The 21,524-nt window shown below is 39.1% G+C and overlaps 1 protein-coding gene across 3 annotated transcripts in view; it reads right to left on the bottom strand.

Moving 5' to 3' along the window:
- Positions 1-403: 403 nt before the first annotated feature.
- The window catches only part of cnbd1 (cyclic nucleotide binding domain containing 1), a 67,899-nt gene continuing 46,778 nt past the window's right edge, over positions 404-21,524 (bottom strand). For 2 of the 3 annotated variants that reach the window (XM_017700304.2, XM_017700306.2), the window contains exon 13: positions 404-1,328. In XM_017700304.2, coding sequence (XP_017555793.2) covers positions 1,155-1,328 — 174 coding nt within the window. In that variant the 3' untranslated portion in view covers positions 404-1,154. Of the gene's footprint in view, positions 1,329-17,752; positions 19,875-21,524 lie in introns of those variants that run through there. The other variant, XM_017700307.2, reaches the window with a different exon arrangement.

The raw sequence follows: 21,524 nt of genomic DNA, 5'->3' as shown, positions 1-21,524 counted from the left end.
ATTATTATTATTATTATTATTGATAACAAATATTAGCTAAAAACTTCACTGCAGTAACTAGCTAGCTGGCTAGCATATCATCACTGTTACAAGTAAATGTCAACTCCAACACTGTAACTCCCAAAAGGAAAAAAAAACATTCTTAACTTAGACTGGAAGTTAACATTTTCCAAGTAATTTTGGAGCACTCTTTGGTGCATTTAACCCTTTATAAAGGACAAGTGACATTTTCAGGTTGTGTACAAAAAAATGTAAACAAGGACAAATATAGACAAACATTTTGATCCAACAGTGGCAATACATACCTATTTTATTTACATATTAATCACCTCATTAAGTTAACTTTAGCAAGCTATACTTTTCTGTTGATAAACTGTTTATGGCCAAAACAGTTGCCGCTGGCTTTAACTCTTTTCCAAGATAACAAACACATACTAAATGTAACCAATCTTTATATTGTAACTAATCTCAAATCTCTTAGGAAGTCATGTCGAGCACATTATCAATAGGTCAATAAAACACCATGAACCTGACTAAAAAGCACTGAAAGGAATGGGGAGTGTTAAATACACAATGATGACAAATGGGAGAAAGACAGACGGTGATTACATTTGCGTTCATCTCTGCAGGCCAGACACGTCAGCATCAATTTTCCCCCTGAGCTCTATGATTATAATTCTTTAATGACTCAAACTCAATCAACTTCATGAGTAACTTCCCCAGTGCTCCCCTCTTCCATATGCTCGCTTTCCACACAGCTCCAGTCCTTCCACAGCATCATTTCAGAACTCCCCCGCATGGCCCTTTATTTTATTATATATGCAGTCACTCAATGTCAGAGCTCCTCAGCCAAGCCCTTTGCCACTCCCTGCTGCTCCCGTCTCACCCCGGCATGCAGAGAAAGATTTTATAATTCAGCAGTTGGTCACAGGAGAGACCAGTCTCCAGTGCGCGCGGCTGGCGGGCCAGCAAGACAGCAAAAACTCATCTGTGTTTGTGTGCACGGCAACAGGGGCAGACCGTGTGTACACTTCAGCACAGGACCAATAATATTTTCCAAAGGAGATGATTCTGTTTTTCTTTTTGTGGTCCCTCGGCATTTTGCTGAGCTAACGGAATGGGAGGGCGTGCATTGTTGCTGCCGGCTTTGAAGGTCACCCTGGGTTGGAGGGTGACAATAGAGAGAGAGAGAGAGAGAGAGAGAGAGAGAAAGGCAGAGAGAGAAAGTCGGAACCTAGAACCATCTGGGAAAGATGAGTCAGGCTGGGGAAATTGGCGTCATGGACATTAATGCTAGCCTGGAGAATCCTGAGCGGACAATGTACAGCCTGAAAAGGAAAAGAAAATCACACAGTGAAATTAGAAAATGACTGTATACACCTCCATCTGAATAAAGTATACAATGACTGCATTACAATATCACAGAACAAGCTCAAAACACACCAAAACGAAAACTGAGTAAACAAGTTCATGCAAACAATGACTCAGCACACAAATGAGGTGTCTCTCCCAGTGCAGTCAGTAGGCTAGAAATACAAAAAATACTATCAAATTGATTAACAATGTCTTGACCAACAAATACCATCATCAGACAAATAGGTGTTAATAGGTCAATTAAACTTAAATTAAATTCAGAGCAATTAACAACAATAAAATACACCCCAAAGATTAGACAAAATACAATTTGTATTAGAGAAAATTACACTTACTAAAGGAGTATTTTGTGAAATTTAAAACAATATCAAACTGTTCTACTGTTCCAAAGACACACATACTGTGAATCAAAAATATTACAGCAGCTCATTTTCTACATTAAATCTGAAAAAAGGATGACAACAATAGAACTACTATAGAATGCCATATTGCAAACATGCCTCAGATTTTGCATGGGACTGTATTAATAAAGTTGTGTTTGACTGATTGCCATAGCAACAACACAATCAAAATATAAGGCCACACACTGGTAATCAAAGCACAACAGCAGGGGGTAAAGTTTAAATGCTATCTGCAACATCCTCAGTACAATAACTTTCATGCTGGTTGCTTTCAGATGTTTTTAGCAACAAATAAATCATTCAGACATGTAACAAAGATGTCTCTGGAGCTGGTTTAACTTTTTTGCTGGCTTCCTTAAAGGGAGTTGTAAGACAAAAAGGTGGGGGGGGGTGTTTCATCACTGTAGGGGTGAATGCCTGCTGAGCTCTCTCTCCCCCACATCAGAGTTTGAACGAGTCCTGATTTCCCCATGAATGGACTCGATTATGACTGTAATGGGTTCATATGAGAAGGTGCTGAAGGGAAGGCAGAGATTAACAGATCGGACCGTTGAGAGGGCAAAGAATGTTTGCCTCCTGGGAACAAAGTTATTCATTACTTGAATAACTCAGTCACTCTCAGTCAGCTAAATATTAAAATGACCAAAGCTGATGCATGTAGGATGACTTTTGTGAGGAAAGTGACAGATTCATGACATGTTCTTAAACCACAGAATTTTCACCTTTGTGGTCTTATGTAAGAACAAATCCCAAATAAGAAAACACTGCTAAATAATAATATTTATAATATTAATAATAATAAAATTTTATTTGATAAGCGCTTTTCAAAACACCCAAGGACACTGTACAATAAAAATAAAATGTCAAAAGGTTCTTGAAAACTGCATAAGTGGAATTTATAAAGAAATGTAGCGAATGTTGCTGAATGAGACACCGTAGCACTACCTAGAAGCTTGGTTTTGTAGAAAAGATGTGCCAGGCACCTCCGAGAGCCATGGGATGCGGTATGAGCTTGTACTGTAAATGCCAAACAAGTACTTAAGCTGAGAGGGAATATGAGAACTTGTTGCTTCTCCCCTGTATGCCTCAGCCCTCATATTTCACAGCAATTGGGAGGTTGCCGTTTTAAATCTCAGGACTGAATGGGTATTCCTCATTGTACTTGTAGGCAAGGCACTTGCACCCCACTGTTCCAGGTGCACACACAACCACACAGGTTGATTCTAGCTCACTGTAGCCTAACTAATGCAAAAACTAGAGAATAAAGACTAAAATTAGAACAAGCAAACTTAAGCTTAAGCTACCTTTAATTCATATCCTTGTTAGCCTCAGAGGCTAGCATTAGTTTAGCAAAAGTCTAAAAAAACACCAATTCCAGCTCACTAATGCTGCACAGAGAAAACTTCTCTGAGAAAACGGGAAGCTAACTTCAGCCTTGTCAACTTTCAGAGGTGTCTCCACTGTTGAAACACCTCACTGTCAATTCTTAGAGATCTCTACACTGCTGAAACACCCTTGCCTGGTCTATGAACTTCTTTTTCAATCTTTTCTTCTTCAGATGTTCTTTGACCATTTCTTGACCATCTCTCCTTCATGGCAATGTGTGGAGTTCACCACATAGCCCCTCCCCTACCCTCTGTCCTGTACACAAGCACAAACTCCCTCTGTTGCTGATTTGCTGGAACAGTGTTGTGTGTCTTGGCCCAACATTATTTCCCAATTACAGAGTCAGGGCTGTGTGCGAATACTGGATGTTTTCCAGCATGCACACAGAACGGCTAACTAACCGACCATGAGGAGATATTTGCTGAATTTAACAAAAAGTGTACTGGATTGAAATTGTATACTGCATCTTTAAGTAAGACATTTTCCTTGGAGATAGTCTTCAACATTGTTCTAACCATTAGCCCCTGATCAGGTGCACCAGGGTGTACTTACTTTTTCCACATGAGAAAATTACATTTGTTTATTTCAATTATATAAAGGATGACAAAAAATGTTAATTTTTAGTCAAGTTGTTAAGTTACATCACCTTTATCTATCAACCTTGTTCAAATGAAGACCAGATATCTGTGTGTCCAAATATACTGAAAAGGTCTAAACTTTTGATGAGGTCTACTTACTACTTTACATGACTGTGTCTTCACAGCTTAGTCTCTTAATACATAAAAAAATTTAATATTTTATTATTCAACATAGATTATTGTTGTGTGTGTTTTCATTTATGACTTTAAGGATACTTTCACATTTCCTCTCTATTCACTCCATCATATTTCTCAGTGTTCTATTTTGTGTCAGTGGTATCAGTCAGTGGACTAATCTTCCATTTATATATTTGTTTTTTTTCCCCCTTCTTCACTTCTTTACTGGCCCATCTGGTTTGGACGAGCTCCATCCTGTCAGAAGAGCCAGATTCAAAGACAGTGAGAAAACAGGACCAGATGTATCCTATTATGTCGACATGGTTCCAGAAGAATTGGTTTTGGTTGTGGGATGGCGTGCGGCGCGTCTGCGATTCCATAGCACAAACGCCAGCTGCCACACATTTAACAGGCCATTGGGCCCTGAGGTGCGCTCTCACCCGCCTGCTGCCCACTGCCTGCCCACATGATGAAGCAGACCCCTAGAATGCAGGAGGGCCGCTCATGTCTCTGTCTGTCCATCTGTTTGCATTACCAAGCGTAGAGGAAGGGAAGAATTAGGGCTGCTCAACAGCTGGGAATTATTCATCTCATATCTGCTGACCTTCAGGGTGAAGCTCAAGCAGCGGATCGCCGCTAAGACTTACACATAAGATACAGAACAACACTTTCATTTGATCCGGCCGGGGATGTATTGTAATGAGATGGAAGCGAGGGTCATGTGGGCGTCTTGTCTTGAGTCACTACATGTGACAAACATACATGTTTTTGTGATGCGCAAATGACAGAGCGTGCTCACTGAGTCATCTGTTTAATTAAAAGGCAATCTGGTGTGTGTCAGAGAGAGTCAGTAATTACACACTGAGTCATTAAAGCTTAAGAGGGGTACAGCATTTTGATATTAGCATCACATGTCAAGGACATGTTCTTCTAATGAAGGTGATATATTATGCACCATGTAGCACAATGCAAACGTCCTCAGTGTACGCACTAATCCATCTCCATTAACTCACTGTTGTGTTCCACAGTTGAACAGAGTGCGTAAGAGTGCTGAAAGGGAGACAGGAATGGATGGGGCGCAGTATGGGACACAGTACACACCATTGTGCTTTTCATTTCACTTCTTCCTCTTTTGATAAATGCCTCACTCTCACGCATGCATCTCTTAAGGAGCAGCGTAATGTAGTGGAACAAACCCCTAAGTGGAGACATTCGCTTACCCCCCACCACTGTCTGTTCAATCTAGCAGTGCCCAATGGCAGATGGATTGATGGGCAAAATAAAGCTGGTAGACATCTCAAAGACAGCAGGCAAGCAGATAGAGTTGGAGCTCTCTGTTGACACTTTCTCCTCAATTTAGCAGCTCAACCTTAACTGCACGAAGCCATAACATGTTAAGATCCTTTCTGTCCTAGATGGAACACCTGTGGTGCAGTAGAGAGGGAGAACAGAGCATCTGAGTTTGAGGTTGCACTAGAAATAAATGGGGGGATAACATGTACTGCATGATAGTTAGCCTATTTTAGACAATGCTAACTGAAGTAGGGCTGAGTCAAATTTGGTTTTTGAATTTTTATAAGACAGTACTCACAAAATACTCTCCCACAAAATAAAAAAATATATATATTATAGGGCTATTAAGGCCACAGGCTACTACACACTGGAGACAGTGACAGCACTCAGCATCTCACTACTTTCTTACTATAGTAAACAGACCAAAAATCAATCATAGGTGGCAAGTGGCATAAAATATCCACAGAGGAATGTGCCAGTCTGAAGTACTTAAGATATACAGGAGACTGTGAATTGTCAGTTTTCACTTCAGCTAACATTATAAGCTAAGGCAGATAACTTATTTCACCTTGTTCCTTTTAGCTTGAAAACTGCACATTTGTGAAGAGTTAGCTGATACCAAGAGATTCTGTGATCAATTCACTACATGAAGCTGAAAGTTTTATTCCATTCAATTAATATGTGTGAGGTGGAAAATCAAAATGATCTTGTTCATCAGTGCTTTTCTGGGATACTTCCTATGAGCTATAGCTATGCTTTGTACTATTTGCTACTTGGTGCCTGAGGATCTTTAGCCAGTTGCAGTACTATTTCTATGTTTTCTTCTTTGAAATATATAGACGAGAATTTTTAACCAAAATATAATACACCGGTTCTATACGGCCTTCTGGTGGAGCATTGATTTTATTTTTCAAAATGAGAACATATGATGTCAAAGAGAAGAATTTTGCATATCAAAATGAATAACTTTCATAATTATTTGAATATACAAACATTCTACATTAGAACTCATCACCAGTACAATATACTCTGTTCACAGTAATATGGCATAACTGGGCAGGTGCTGAGCAGGCTAACTGCAGTCCTCATACTACCCTATCAGAGCCATCCTGTATCTCTCAATATTCTCTTCACCACTCTGCACAAATTACATAGGCTGCTCCTCAAAGCTAAACTGAGGGTGCAAACATTGCACTTGAGGGTACAATGCATGCTATGTAATCAGGCCTGGCTGAGAGTTAAGCCCTTAAAAGGGGAGTTTTTTTACACTCTTCTATAACCTAAGAACAGCTCAAGTTTGGACCAATGTCCCAGTAATTACAAAATAATAAGCCTATTTATAAACAGCTTGGGATGTTAAGGGTTTAAGATAATAGGACTATGAGCATGAGGACAGACAGACTAGGGTAACTGAGGATAGAAGGGCTGGGAAATAATAAGCGACATTGAGACAGAGCAGCCGAATGTTAAAATAGAGCGGCTGCAGAGACATTGCATGAGTCATAAGGCAACACAGCAGGTCATAAAGAGCAAAAAGAGTGAGGAGTGAAAAGACTTTATACAGTATCTCATTTAAACTGATACACTACCGTATAAAACCCCATTGGTTTTCCTGTGAGAGGTTTTATTTCTTGCCAGATGTGCATGGCTGTCAGAGAAGAGAGTAGTGCCCAGTACTGCACTAAAGGCCAAACATGAGCTCATTTCCAGAGCTGGAGCTGAGAAAAAAGAGCAAGACAGAGCGAGAGACAGAGAGAGAGAAAGAACGAAAGAGAGAGAAGGATGCTTTGGCCCATAAGGGAGTGAGAGTGGATCACTAACATGTGGTTAATGCTCTCGGATTCCTCAGAGAATCAACAGAGAAATGTTGCAAGCCATCCAACTACTTCATCTCATAAAGTCTTTTGTTGTGCTGTCCAAATATTAATGATCTGGTTTTCTAAACACATAGTCCCAGGCTACAGCATGATTTTAAGAGGAGCAGAGTTGAATTTGCCTCTGGAAAATCCCCACATCCTCTATTCAAATAAGGAGGACTCCCCAAGATTTTGCGCTTTTTTTGCAGTTTATCTTAAGAGTTTCGATGCACAGCTGCAAAGTGAGTGAGTGTGAGAGAAAATGAGTATGTGCAGTACTGTTAAAAAGTCATTTTGTTTAGTCAGCTATTTAATTTCCAGTCAAAACTGGTATTAAGTGAAAGTTATTTTTTCAGAATAAGTTATTACTTTCTTCAGCATCAGCAAAATAGTAGCAGACTTAAATTTACCCAGAAATTACACAGAAGACTCAACACAATATAATATCAAACTGTTCAGTATTTAGTGCTTCCACCATTTTTCTTTGTTCTTTTCAGGAGACTTACTTTCAGTTTTTCTAAGAAACATGCCAGGATATTGTTCCACATCTCCAAAGTTCAGTCCTACAAGCTGGTTGCATTTTCTGCTTCTCACAATCGAAGTGATTTAAAACACCTTCAGTGATAAGGTCTAGACTTCGGGGCGGACAATTCATTGTTTTCAGAAGACCAGCAGCTCCTTTGTTTGATTTACAAATGTTATTCTTGACAGCTGCACATCCTTTCAGACTCATAATGTTGAGTTGTCTTCTCTCTTCTTACAGTGGTAAGATAGACAGCAACCCCTGTAGATTTTTCAGATATGAATTAAAAGCAAAGCTTGATTTTCTCCTCTCTCTGAAAGATGAACGTTTTAAATTTTGGTGGTTTTGGTGGTCTACCAGGTTTTCCATGGTTACTAGGCGCCCATTTTTATTTATATGTTTAAATAATTTTTTAAACTCCAGTTTTTCACTTACTTTCCTTTGGCCCTTATTTCCTTTTGCAAGTAGTTTATCTTATATCTAATCTCCTCAAAAGTATTATTTGAAAAAATTTTAATTTGTACCTAATGGCAGTTTTGAATTTAAATTAAATAAATAATGGATGGTCTCTTTTGCATAGTACTGCATGGGTGCATGGGTGTGTTTATCTGTGAGAAAAAAAGGGAGTATGTGTTTGTGTGCATAGTCAGTAGTGTTTTTCTCACACTGATGCTTAGCAGAGAGCCCTGAGAATTGTAGTTCTATCTGCTAGCTGTCAAAGCAACAGTGATGAGATAAAACTGGTGCCTGGGCCCATTTCAGTATTAAGAAGAGTGCACTGTCCTCTACCTCAGTCTTAAAAAAGTACTGCTGGACCACATAGTGGGGGTTGTAGGGGGTGATTACAGAGGAGAATTATAAGCGAGAAGGAAGAAGAAAAAAAATAATGGAGTCTGACAGACATTCATACCTCCAGTCAGAGAGAGACAGAGTATTTAGTTATAAGCTGTCAAATAAAAAAGTTTGTGATGCCAAAAGGGGCCCCAGAGTCTGAAACGTATGTTACCTGATCTGACCTAATGAAGGATAAATGCATCTCAGCATCTCTCCTTCTCTCTCTCTACCATTGCCTCATATATCATTTCAAAACAGTCTTGTCATCTAGATAACCACACAACTGGAGCCTATTTGCAATAAATACATTTGCATAATGAAGTCATTTATACCTGGTTACCATAGGGACTGCATATCACTGCTGCTCTCATTCAGCTTAGCTCATTTCAGACAAGAACAGGAAATAAGTCGGTGACAGTAAAACATGCTCCACCCCACATGGAGTGTTTAAAGTTAACCAGGGTTTAAGTTACAGGTCTTTAGTGTCACTACACTCAGGCCCATTACATTATGAATAATTAGCACCCAGAACATCATTTCAGATATCATTTATGGGGGTCTAGGGAAGATGAAACGAGAAGAAATAAGCGAAAAGATCCATCATTATGACAAGAGATGGCAGCACAGTGGCAAGATAACTGATTCAGTGTCAAAAGCTCAGGGTAGGAAAGCATATAAATTACTCCATTTTCCACATGTATGGAGAGGATAATAATAAGAGATGACAATGCCAACAGCAAAATCCTTTTTGCAAAAAAAGGCTCTGCTGCCTTGCATTAAGCCCAGAGCAGACTGACCCACCATTCTTCAAAAAATGCAAACAAACAAAAAAAAATTGGTTGGTGTGCATTACTGTTTAGAGTCTCTACATCAGGGCTGTCCAAACCTACTCCTGGACAACTGGAGTCCTAGAACATTAAATGCCAACACCAAATGTTCCTCTTGTTTGTTGTAATAAATTTAGTATGTGAACAATGTTAAACTTTCAAAGCATACTATTAACTCCCTAGTTCACAAATATCACTGAGATGCTTTTGGTTGGATTGTGCTTTGGTGAGTGAACAAAATTCCACTGGTTTACCATTTATATTTTGCAGATAAAATACACCCAACCTTTCCCCACAGCCAATCATTGATCGAAAGACTGATTGACATATTCACTGACACTTCACAGCATCAGTGAATGTTAATTTACCTGACACTCTCTGACAATGCAGTCTTCCCCACAGCGCTAAATGGTAACTCTAACCAAAGCATACAGACAGTGAATGATGCACATGATGCAATACTGAATTGCATTCCCCTATAGCAACTTAGGAATTTTATCATTCCTGTTGGGACAAAATCTTGCTTCTTCATTTTTCATGTTGTTTCATTTTTTGACATAATTTGAAATTACCAGCTGCCAACTACCAATTACTTGTATACTAGTGACAGGCACTCCATGCCTTTCACTGAGTTATATTAACTGCCTTAGCTCACCAAGAAGAGCCAACTCTTTAGGCTCCCAAACATATCTTCATTCACTGGCACTGTCAGTTTGTTACAGAAAATAAAATGTCTAGGAAATCTCTTTTTTCATGTTGTATGCATTTGTAACAAAAAACTGAAAGTATGATATGTGATCATGTGTGTATGTATATATTTTATTATATATATATATATATATATATATATATATATATATATATATATATATATATATATATACACTGCTCAAAAAATAAAGGGAACACTCAAATAACACATCCTAGATCTGAATGAATGAAATATTCTCATTGAATACTTTGTTCTGTACAAAGTTGAATGACAACAAAATCACACAAAAATCATCAATGGAAATCAAATTTAATCACCAATGGACGCCTGGATTTGGAGTCACACACGAAATTAAAGTGGAAGAACACACTACAGGCTGATCCAACTTTGATGTAATGTCCTTAAATAAGTCAAAATGAGGCTCAGTATTGTGTGTGGCCTCCACATGCCTGTATGACCTTCCTACAATGCCTGGGCATGCTCCTGATGAGGTGGCGGATGGTCTCCTGAGGGATATCCTGTGGGGAAGACTGCATTGTCAGAGAGTGTCAGGTAAATTAACATTCACTGATGCTGTGAAGTGTCAGTGAATATGTCAATCAGTTTGTGGGGAAAGGTTGGGTGTGTTTTATCTGCAAAATATAAATGGTAAACCAGTGGAATTTTGTTCACTCACCAAAGCACAATCCAACCAAAAGCATCTCAGTGATATTTGTGAACTAGGGAGTTAATAGTATGCTTTGAAAGTTTAACATTGTTCACATACTAAATTTATTACAACAAACAAGAGGAACATTTGGTGTTGGCATTTTCTGGGCACACTTTGGGCCCCTTAGTACCAATTGAGCATCGTTTAAATGCCACAGCCTACCTGAGTATTGTTGCTGACCATGTCCATCCCTTTATGACCACAGTGTACCAATCTTCTGATGGCTACTTCCAGCAGGATAATGCACCATGTCACAAAGCTCCTATCATCTCAAACTGGTTTCTTGAACATGACAATGAGTTCACTGTACTCCAATGGCCTCCACAGTCACCAGATATCAATCCAATAGAGCACCTTGTTGTGGGATGTGATGGAACGGGAGATTCGCATCATAGATGTGCAGCCGACAAATCTACAGCAACTGTGTGACGCTATCATGTCAATATGGACCAAAATCTCTGAGGAATGTTTCCAACACCTTGTTGAAAGTATGCCACGAAGAATATATATATATACACACACACACACACACACATATATCATATTATATATATATATATATATATATATATATATATATATATATATATATATATATATATATATATATATACAATACTGCTTGTTATGATGACATATATATATATATATATATATATATATATATATATATATATATATATATATATATATATATGTCATCATAACAAGCAGTATTGTAGTCTGCTGAATCTTACGTTAGGCAACAATGTCATAGGAACTAACTATTTGACCTGCCTTGATTCTTCAACATGTGTCAGTTCCCAGTGTTCACCTAAAAGAGCCTGCTCAAAGTGCCCCCTCATTCACAAGAAGCATATAACTAGCTCCCCTCTAATATAATTGCCGTGTCATTACTTGTTCTGGTATAATATAACGTTCATAGTTGACATAACAATGATAGTTGGTTGGGGAGTGCTGAGCTAACATCATGATCTTTAGCATTCATCTGTCCTCTCAGCTACATGCCCACCTGAACTGATTACAAGGTAAAAACCAAAAACTGCAGGTGAAGGGAAAAATGACCTCTCATCTGTTTATCTGAGACAGAAGAGTCTGAACCTGACACAGGAAGCCACAGGAGCTTAGGGATTTTCTACAAGAAACAAAACAGACACTGCAGTGCATTATATGAGGGAGGGTGGGCAATATAAAGCCAGTCTAATTAATCTCTGTTAAATGCCCTTTCGTACTGCAAGTGTTTTGAATTTTCTCCTCTGACGGGGGTCACCTGTGAGTGACCCTCATAGAACACTCCCCTCCCCATAATTCCATACTGCAATAAACATTAAGAACACGACTACAATGCAAACAGCATCACCTCAAGCTAATAGTGTTTTCCAGTCCTTGTACCACATCCTGCATTTCTAATTAGAGACTAACACACTTCTTAGGTTAGGGAAAAAATTGATTACAGTTTCAGCATTGCTGACAGCATTTGTTTTATTGTGCTCTCACTTTGTCACCTAATCAAGTCACCCACAGATGGCTTTTCTTTTAGACATTTAATCTTCAGCAAAAACTTTTAGAAAAAGAACACAAGGTGTGGAGCAGAGTACTACAGTATAAATTAAAAGAACACATTTGGATAAATTCCTCATAGCAGCCAGCCATGGTGACAGGGCAGATTGGTGAGCAAACAGGAGAAGGGCTCACTTCAGCAGCCAATGTGAAAAATTTATTTTAGAGGGGAAGAGAGAGGGCACAACGTAAATCCTCTGACAAGCCTCTCCAAATCTGTCACATTCTATTAAATGCTGTTTCCGGAGACCCACTATTGGCTGATGTCAACTCACCACAGATTTCGAGCACAGAACAGGATGAGCTGATGGCAGGTGGAATACGAGGCAGACTAAATGTCTTAAGTGCTAGCATGCAATCAATCAAATAGAGTGCTAGTTATCATAGTGTGCTGAGGCCCACTAATGGTGATGCTTCTCATACAGTTATTACTTTACCCAAAATGTTCACTCCAGTCAGCACCAGAGCTCACCTTTTTCCAATGAAATTGAGATTTTGATTTCTGTGGAAGGGGTTTGGGATATGGAATGCAACTACTTTACAGCCAAATACTTGATAGAACTGCAAAATAAAATTCTCACAAAAATGACATTGGCTAATAAGAAAGCAGCTGAAATCTAAAGGGGGTAGCTTTAAGATATGTGTTGTGCTCAAACAACTCTAGAGGTTTTTAGTTTAACCTCTTTTTACAGCAGCCATGTCCCTCGATTGAACTATGCGTTTTGTTTGTATATCAAAAGTGCAAGAAAACTAGGTTTTTGTCTTCATATACGAGAAGCAAGTCAATATTTATAAAAAGTTCTTGCTGTGTTTAAATACTTAAATGTTAATAAATGTATTTTTTTATCAAGAAAGCTGCAGATGCAGCATCCTTTTTATCTCAACACAGATATCTTTGTGGAGAAATGTGAACTTTTTTCACAGCAAAGCGTCCTCACCCCTCCACGTCACCCCTCACTGTTTGCTAGCAGCTCAACAAAGACATCCAACAGTATCCTTTGCTAATCTGATAACTGAGGTGACAGGAATAATTTTCTTGATTATTTTAATTAGAACTAATTAGAACTATATTCCATTCTACCACTAGAATGATCATTTAAGGGTCTGCAGAAAGAGGCCACAGGGACAACACCAGCAGAATGACCAATAGAAAGAGCATGTAGGCTCTCTTATTTGTACAATTCATAAACTACTTCCCATCCCTGCTCTTTTCTTAGTTTTCAAAACAAATAAATGTGCATGGAGGATATTAAAAGAGGGGTTTTATTGCTCTTTCTTTATTTCCCTAACGTTTAATTGTTTTCAATTCCTCCTCCAAGGGAGCTGCACTGAGTGGCTGCTGGTAATTTGATCATTTCCTTCTTTCTGATTGTCAGGCGCTGGTGGATTAACTTTCTAAACAATCGCCTGCTTTTGGATTTACAGACTTAATGGCCCCACTCAAATGCTGAACTGGGATCTTGGCTGAGAAAGTAAACTGCTTGTTTCTCACAACCTCAGATTTACTGCCACACTGGACAAAATACATGCAGATGCAAAACTGTCTAGATTTGTATGTAGAAAAGCCAGAATTGTCTTTTAAAGATGTCAAAATAGAATTCCAGTGTAAACAGAACGACCAAGTCCACTGTTCTCTCCAAAACTCATATCCATCACTTTTCTTTAAAGTATTCTCAATAGCAAATGCATCGAAGCGTTCGACCTCTGTCTGGAAAGAGTGTCTACACCAAATGGTTGGACTCTGTCTGCTTGGATGACAGAGTGGGAAGTGGCTGTATTTGTTTGGGACTGACTTGAAGTGCATATGGTTCCACTTTCCTCCAGTGCCAATGGCCTAGAGGCCAGCCACTCTCTCCCTCCCTCCCTCTGTTTCTGCTCCCTATTTAGAATCACATTTAATAAGGTCCAGGCGTGTATGACCTTACATCTGCCATATGTAAAGGAAAACTGTCCACTTTAATAGCCATTGTTTGGAACCTTATCTCTGATTTTACAACAGTTAAGTCGGGGTCTGGGATACTTTACCAATTCAAGAAAACAAATGTCTGACACAGATTTCCATATGGTGGTGTTTCCCCAAATCGGACAAGCTTCAACCTTGGTTCCTGTAGTTCTACACTTCAAGACCACAACAATCACACTCCACAGCAACAAAGAAAGCCATGTTGTATCATGGATAAACTTTTCACCAGCACTTCTTTGATGAATTATTACTGTTCATGTAAGATTCTCTGCCAGGCTTCCAGGAACAAGGTATCAAACCAACAAGGCATTCGTGAAATCTAATTTGTGATATAGGAAACCTTGTAATATAGGAATATAGGATTTGTGATATAAGAAACTGTAATTTCTGAAGTAAATAACTGAACTTTTTATCATAATGTATAAAGCCTGGCACTCTTTCAGTTCCCATTAACACTGCACAAACTTAGCCAATGCTAAATTTAAAGACTCAGCAAACCAGACACATTCACTAAATTTAAACATTAGAAATTATAAGTAGATCATTTATGTCTGTGTACCTTGAATGCAGATAGAGACATATTCTCATGCGGTAGATTTCTGTCAGAACTTTTGTCATGACCTGCAAATGCATTTTTAGAGGCACTGCTTATCTTAAAAGTGTTCCTCCAGTGCATCAAGCTCATACTAGTATCAGACCATCAAATCATCACGCTTGGTGTAATTGCATGGAAATACAAAAGGAATATGCAATAAAGCAGCTGCAGAGGTTTGACTTAGGCAGCGTGCTACATCACACCTGCCTGTCAGAGTACTGGCAGGAAATGAGATGGGAACGATAAGGGAAAGGGAGGAGAGTCTCCTGTACAGTGCCCTCACAGTGCTGTCGAACACCAACCATGACCCTTTATTTCCCTGGTGCATTTCCAGCCATGATAAAACTCACGGTAATCCACAGAGGCAGATGAGCTAGGACATTGGGGAGATTCGGTAAAAGTATGTCAAAGGTCTCAGTAATGAATGTATGTGAAATTGAGAGCAGACCCATGGCCTTAGCATGACCCAGTTCTCCTGAAGTCACCCCCTGTTTCACATGCCTCAGGCTGTTTAGCATAGTTTCAAAGCAAGCAAGAGTGAGTTGAGATCACTTGAGAGCCAGCCACTTTGAGAAATGTGAATAACATGGGGCACAGCACTCACAACATAAACAGTCTATATGTCACACAAGACACCTTTTATGATGTTAAGATTGACTTTGAAGTGTAAATGCACAGCATATGGTGTATGTGAAAGCAGCCTTGAAGGAAGAAGAAGCAATCTGAGCAATTCCACTCTATATGTTCAATTCATATGCACCTCTACATTTATTCTGATTTCCACATGCTATCATAAGAGAAATGACATCAGAAAAGAGCATAGCCCCAGTCTAAACAATAGCTCACATGACTTCAAATAAATATTATGGAATTAGTAAAATATTGTTAGTTTCTGATGCATGATAGAGAGCCAAGACAGAAAACTATTCCCATGTCATTATGAACAGAATGAGATTTTTAGACAGATGATAAGCATCTAATAGGAAAGAAGAACAGAGGCAGTTTAAAGGGTGAGCTGAGCAGCCAGTCACGAACACATAGATTTGTTGTTTGTCCTGTGTATTAATATAAGGTATCTGATGTGATGTGAGGTGACCAGGGGGGTGGGGGGTGGGGGGGATGTGAATGTACCATAGAGGTATGATGGATAGTGCACAGACCACAGAAGTTGGCGTTCATTAAGAGGGAAGGCAGACACCATGCCAGGGTAATTGCAGTGTTTATCCATTACTATTTCCGTTCATATATCAGCCACAGAGAAAACAATGGAGGATGTCAGCGGGTGCATGTGTGTGACGCAGCCCTGCTTCCCATCCATTTGCTTTATGCCTGCACAGAGCCATTGCCGCTGGCTAACATCAATTTTGAGGTCAACGGGGCAATGATAAATAAATCCAAATGCCAAATCCAAAAACATACCCATCGCATCTGTTGCTTCAATGCATACTGTATTTATTATTGCACTTGAATCCATTAGTCAAATGTGGGCAAGTAATGCACTGCGCAGACATACCAAAACAAGACCTAATCTCTCTAAAAAGTACAGTGAAAGCGTGCACTCTTAAAAATAAAGGGGCCAAAAAGGGTCTTTTAGATCAATGTCGTAGAACAGTGGTTCTCAAAAGGGTCCTCTGGGACCCCTAGATGGATCATGTTTTTGCTCATGTGGAGACACGGGAGTTTGATGCATGCTATGGCTGAACATCGCTGCTATACAAAGAAGTAATTAGATACTTGGATAGCACAATTAGAGGAGTCTATCTGAATAAGTGAAATGTAATGTTATGGCATAATATCATAATTTGCCAAGTAGAATAAATCAATACTTTTCTAATTCCAGGTGGAGCACAGTATTGCAGCCTCTCTTGTTGCTTACATCTTTAAGCTATATTCCTGAAAGCAAGCACAACCACCCAGAGATAAATCAGCAGATAGCCACTGTGATACCAACTTGGGAAGCTGTTGTATTAGCTATGAAAAGGACAGCACTCAATGTGCTCTATATCTCTACCTAAATAACAAAGAAAGGCAACACTCTTAATATAGAGCCAACCTCACTGCCAGAAAGTGAAGTAGTGAAAATCCTTGGCAATACTAGGAAACACTAAATAAACATGATGCTAGGCACCATAGATTCTATGGAAATGCTTTGAATTGATGGAGGGGATTGAGAGGAGAATAAAAAAGTTGTTCCAGTGCTGTTTTCATTCACCTATTTGAATCGAGCATCATTTTGACTCATGCACATTTAAAGCTTTTTAGTTTTCTGGTGTACACACGTACTTGCACACAACATGCAGAAGAACATTTTGTAATGTCAGTTGTGCTTTAGACCCCTTTTAGAGGATGAATCTGATGATCAGTGAGTTGAAAGTGTTCAAAGAGAACTCAGTTAAAACATGATGAAGGACATGTCTTATGAGGATGTAAGTGAATGATCTATTATTGTCTTCATATCTTTATCAGTTTAATGGTGATTTTGCATTTGAGACCTAAACGTCAAGTCAGAGCTACTTTTGAGCCAGTCCATGTGACAATAAAATGGAAAGACACATGACATGATTCAAACAATTTAGGTCAAATCTGATCGGACACCTCTAACTTAAAATTTTAAATTAGCATTTCAGCTTTACAGGGTAACTCACAGCACACAATATCTTAGTTTTTTTTTTTTCACCTGATTCAGTAATGCTATTCCATTCTAATATAAAAAAAATATTATATGCACCTTTAAGTAAACATTTCCAAATAAAGTTGGTCATAAATAAAGTTAATTTCCAAATAAAGTTGTGCCAATGGTTAATGCTTCTAAATAACTGATAGAATTGGCTAATATTAGCTTTTTACTGTTATTTCTATTTTGAAAATTTACATTTTTAAGTAATTATGAGTTTGTTCAAAAATGAGCAAACTTGCTTAAAACTTTGTATCAAAGTACACTATTATGATTTACGGTATAATTTTGGTTCCCCAAAGAGCCTTTCTGTTGATCGGTTTAAGAAACAAACTGTAAATGAACTGTGCAAAAATGAGGAATGGTTTCAAGGAACCTTTACATAACATGAATGTTCTATATCAGTCAAACATTTTTCATAGAACTATACATTTATGCCAGGAACCATTTAGAATCCTCTATTATAAAGAGTATAGTGCTGGTCTTTTTGACACTGTTCTCAATGGCTATAATGTTCTTTGTGCTTAAAATAAATATGATTGAATTTTTGAGGGGAAGCCAGTGTGAAAAGCTGCAGTATCACCCAGTTAAAATGGAGCCCTTTTATGTCAAGCACAAAGTTTTATGTCATCATCATTTTGTTTCTAATTAATGATGCTGGAAAGTAGAGCAGGCCCTGATGTCCAGCAGAGAGGGCATGTGAAGTTCATCCTTTATTTAAAGACCCGTCATCTATTTCCTCTCCTCATATCCTGAGGTGAAAATGGCAGTGCACCTACTGACACCTCTCTCTCCCCTGGCCTCCTCCAAACACAGGAAATGGCCTTGTCATTTCCTTTCTCACCTCACATGCACAAACAAATACTGTACACCTCCTCTATTACACCAGCCATGAGGAAGGCTTTAAGCGCATTCTCAGCCATGTATCATTTTTTTTTAAGTGATACTGTTTTTTTATCACTATATCTCATGCAGAAGTAAGCTAAAAGCCAATATCACATTTTATCTGATGTTGAAATCTGGACGTTTCAGGTTGTGGAATTCCTTAAAGAAACGCAGACAAAAATAATAACATATAAAAAACAACCATTAAACAATCCCACATTAAATGTGCAGGTCAGTATAGTTTAAGGGAATCATTTGAGGGCAAAAAAAGACTAATTTTGAGCTGTTTCCTAAGGAGGTCTGAGACTAACCAGCCACTAAGGGGGTCACTGAAGGTTTCCCTAACTTAAACAAACCTAATGTATTCTGGGCTAAAGGTTTCCATACAGATTTACTCACGTAAAGCTGAGGAGGCTAAAGTGGAGGCAAAGCACTGTTGAAGGTCAGCCCAGCCTTACGGCTAAATCATGATGTTTTATAGCATATAGACCAGACATAGAACAAGCCATTTTACAGTGATTTAAGTTCCCTTGGTTTTCCTTGACGTCTTCTAGTCAATGGCCTTTTCATCCATTAACATTTTGGTTTGGAAGACATTTTGCATATCTGCAGAACATGCAGTGACAGAGACATGAGGAGGAGGTGAAATCTGCGTTTTGTCTCTGTGAATGCTGCACAGGCTCTAATGCTGTTATACACAGATTCAGCTGTCTGAATAACAAATGAAAAGATGCTATTTGCCCTTTTGTCAAAGGAAGAAAGCCCGTTTGTGGGACTTGCGATGGCAATTGAAAAAGCCTTCAAAAGAAAAGCACCACAGACAGGAAGAGAAACAATAGGATGAAAATCCTACTTGAGGGACCATGTGACGAAGATGGTGTCAGTCAGCATGATGGGTCTTTGTGGACTTCTGAACTGACCTCCTACAGGTTTTGACTCAGGCTTCAAACACAAGGGCCCTGACTGAGTTGAGTAGGAGCATACAGGGTCTGTCCGGTTCTGTCAGTCTAAGTGGGTTAATTACAACATTATGTTTCCATCCTCCGAGTCCCCCTGGCAAGCCTTACGGAAGCACTGTGGTGCAAGCTGGCTGATTGAGAATAATTGCATCTGGTTTGAAAAGCTTTTGAAAAAGACACAAGAAGGGGGGCAGTCTTTTTCACAATGGTGTAGAGTGAAGTTGCAGGGGGTTTTTTATACAGCTGGAAGGAGCAAAAATACAGGCTCAAAACAAAGAGTGTCTCTTGCTGACAAATGCTAGTCAGTGTCCGTTGTGGGATCCAGGAAGTCATGTCCACCAAAAGCAGCAAATTAGGTTTGGGAGACTTGGATGCCTAAGAGTTCCAATTAAAGTTTTACTTCATCATTAAAGCATCAGACGTGTGTGTGTGTGTGTGCATCTTATGAAAAGGGAAACATGGAGAGCTTGCACTTGTCAGCTGTTTTTCTTGGTCCTCTGTTCATTGTCCATTTGCCACACCCCTGTTGAATACCATTGTAAAATAGAGCATCGGACAGCACTTGCTTCTGTAGGGAGAGAGACAGTGGAGAACAGAAAATATATGCTCAGAAAAACATAATAGTGCATAATGTGTTTCATTTTGTATAGCATATTGCCAAGTGCTAAGGATCCATAAATCATTTCAAAATGTGTTTGCCTCAACATTCATAAATACATGAGGTAGATAACAGCAAATACAAACTGTCTACACAAAGAAAAATAGGTGCACAGTGTGAGACAGTGCGCAGGACAAAATTTACAAGGCAATATCTCCATATAGCCCATTTCTCCTCTTATCTAAAAGTGATAATATTGTTTATTTCCAGGGCCAGAGTGACACTGTCAGCATCTTTTTGTTAAGGTAAGATTTGCATCAACACAGACACATATATCCACACAAAAGGTTAACAAATAACTCTATACATAAAACTTTATGGACAGAGAAATAGTGTTCTTAACTGTGATTTAGTTCAATGCAGTGATTCTCTAACTGCTCCTAAAGGCCCCTCAGACTGGTCATACTTTTGTGCCAACCCAACTTCCAAAGCTTATGGATAGAATGAAAATATAGACTCAGAAGTGAGGGGTTGGGGTGGATGGGACCAGTTTAAGAACCACTGCTTTTATTTATTGACATTATATTATTAGCAATTTTGTACAATTTCTATTGGTCCATTCATTATAAAATATGTAAAGGGCAGCTGCCTAAAGAAATAAAAGTAAAAAAGTTACAGGGTTTTGATGGTAACAATATACTGTATGTAACTGTTGCAATGGCCACCTGTGTAAAGAGCACTGGCTGTCATGACGACACCAATTTGGCATTCATGTCAGATTGGAGTAGAACAAGTCTCATCTACAGCCTGCTCTTTATTCAGCCTGTTAACCAGCTATTGATTAGTTCAACTCAGACAGCTTTGTCACAGGAATTAATCTGTGGTGTGCCACAATTCAAAACAAACAGCGTCTGCTCTTTGTTACTTTCTGAATTACTGCAAGGTCATTCGTTTAATTAATTTCATGGGCTAAAGATTTCACATCATTATTTTTCTATTCAAAATTTGGTTCCTTCTTTGCCTCCAGTTGTAATGCAGCCAGCACAATGCTTTTCATGTTAAAAGCTATTGTCCTTTCATATAATATACAACCCTGATTCCAAAAAAGCTGGTATGCTGTGCAAAATGTAAATAAAAACAGAAAGAAATTATATGCAAATAATTTCAACCCTACAATTAATTATAATTACTACAACGACAACATTTCAAAGGTTGAAACTGAGAAAGTTTATCCATCCATCCATCCATCCATCCATCCATCCATCCATCCATCCATCCATCCATCATCTTCCGCTTCTCTGGGGTTCGGGTCGCGGGGGCAGCATCCTAAGCAATGAGGCCCAGACCTCCCTTTCCCCAGCCACTTCTACTAGCTCTCCAATGGGGATTCCGAGGCGCTCCCAGGCCAGCTGGGCAATATAGTCACGCCAGCGTGTCCTGGGTCTTCCCCAGGGTCTCCTCCCAGGTGGACTTGCCTGTGACACCTCTCGAGGTAGGCGTCCAGGAGGCATCCTAACCAGATGCCCGAACCACCTCAGCTGGCTCTTCTCTACGTGAAGAAGCAGCGGCTCTACTCCGGGTCCCTCCTGGATGACTGAACTTCTCACCCTAAGTATTATT

This window comes from Pygocentrus nattereri, chromosome 3, assembly GCF_015220715.1.
Source record: "Pygocentrus nattereri isolate fPygNat1 chromosome 3, fPygNat1.pri, whole genome shotgun sequence".
Lineage (NCBI taxonomy): Eukaryota > Metazoa > Chordata > Actinopteri > Characiformes > Serrasalmidae > Pygocentrus > Pygocentrus nattereri.
The sequence above is the reverse complement of the archived record's forward strand: the minus strand, read 5'-3'. Positions and strand labels throughout refer to the sequence as shown.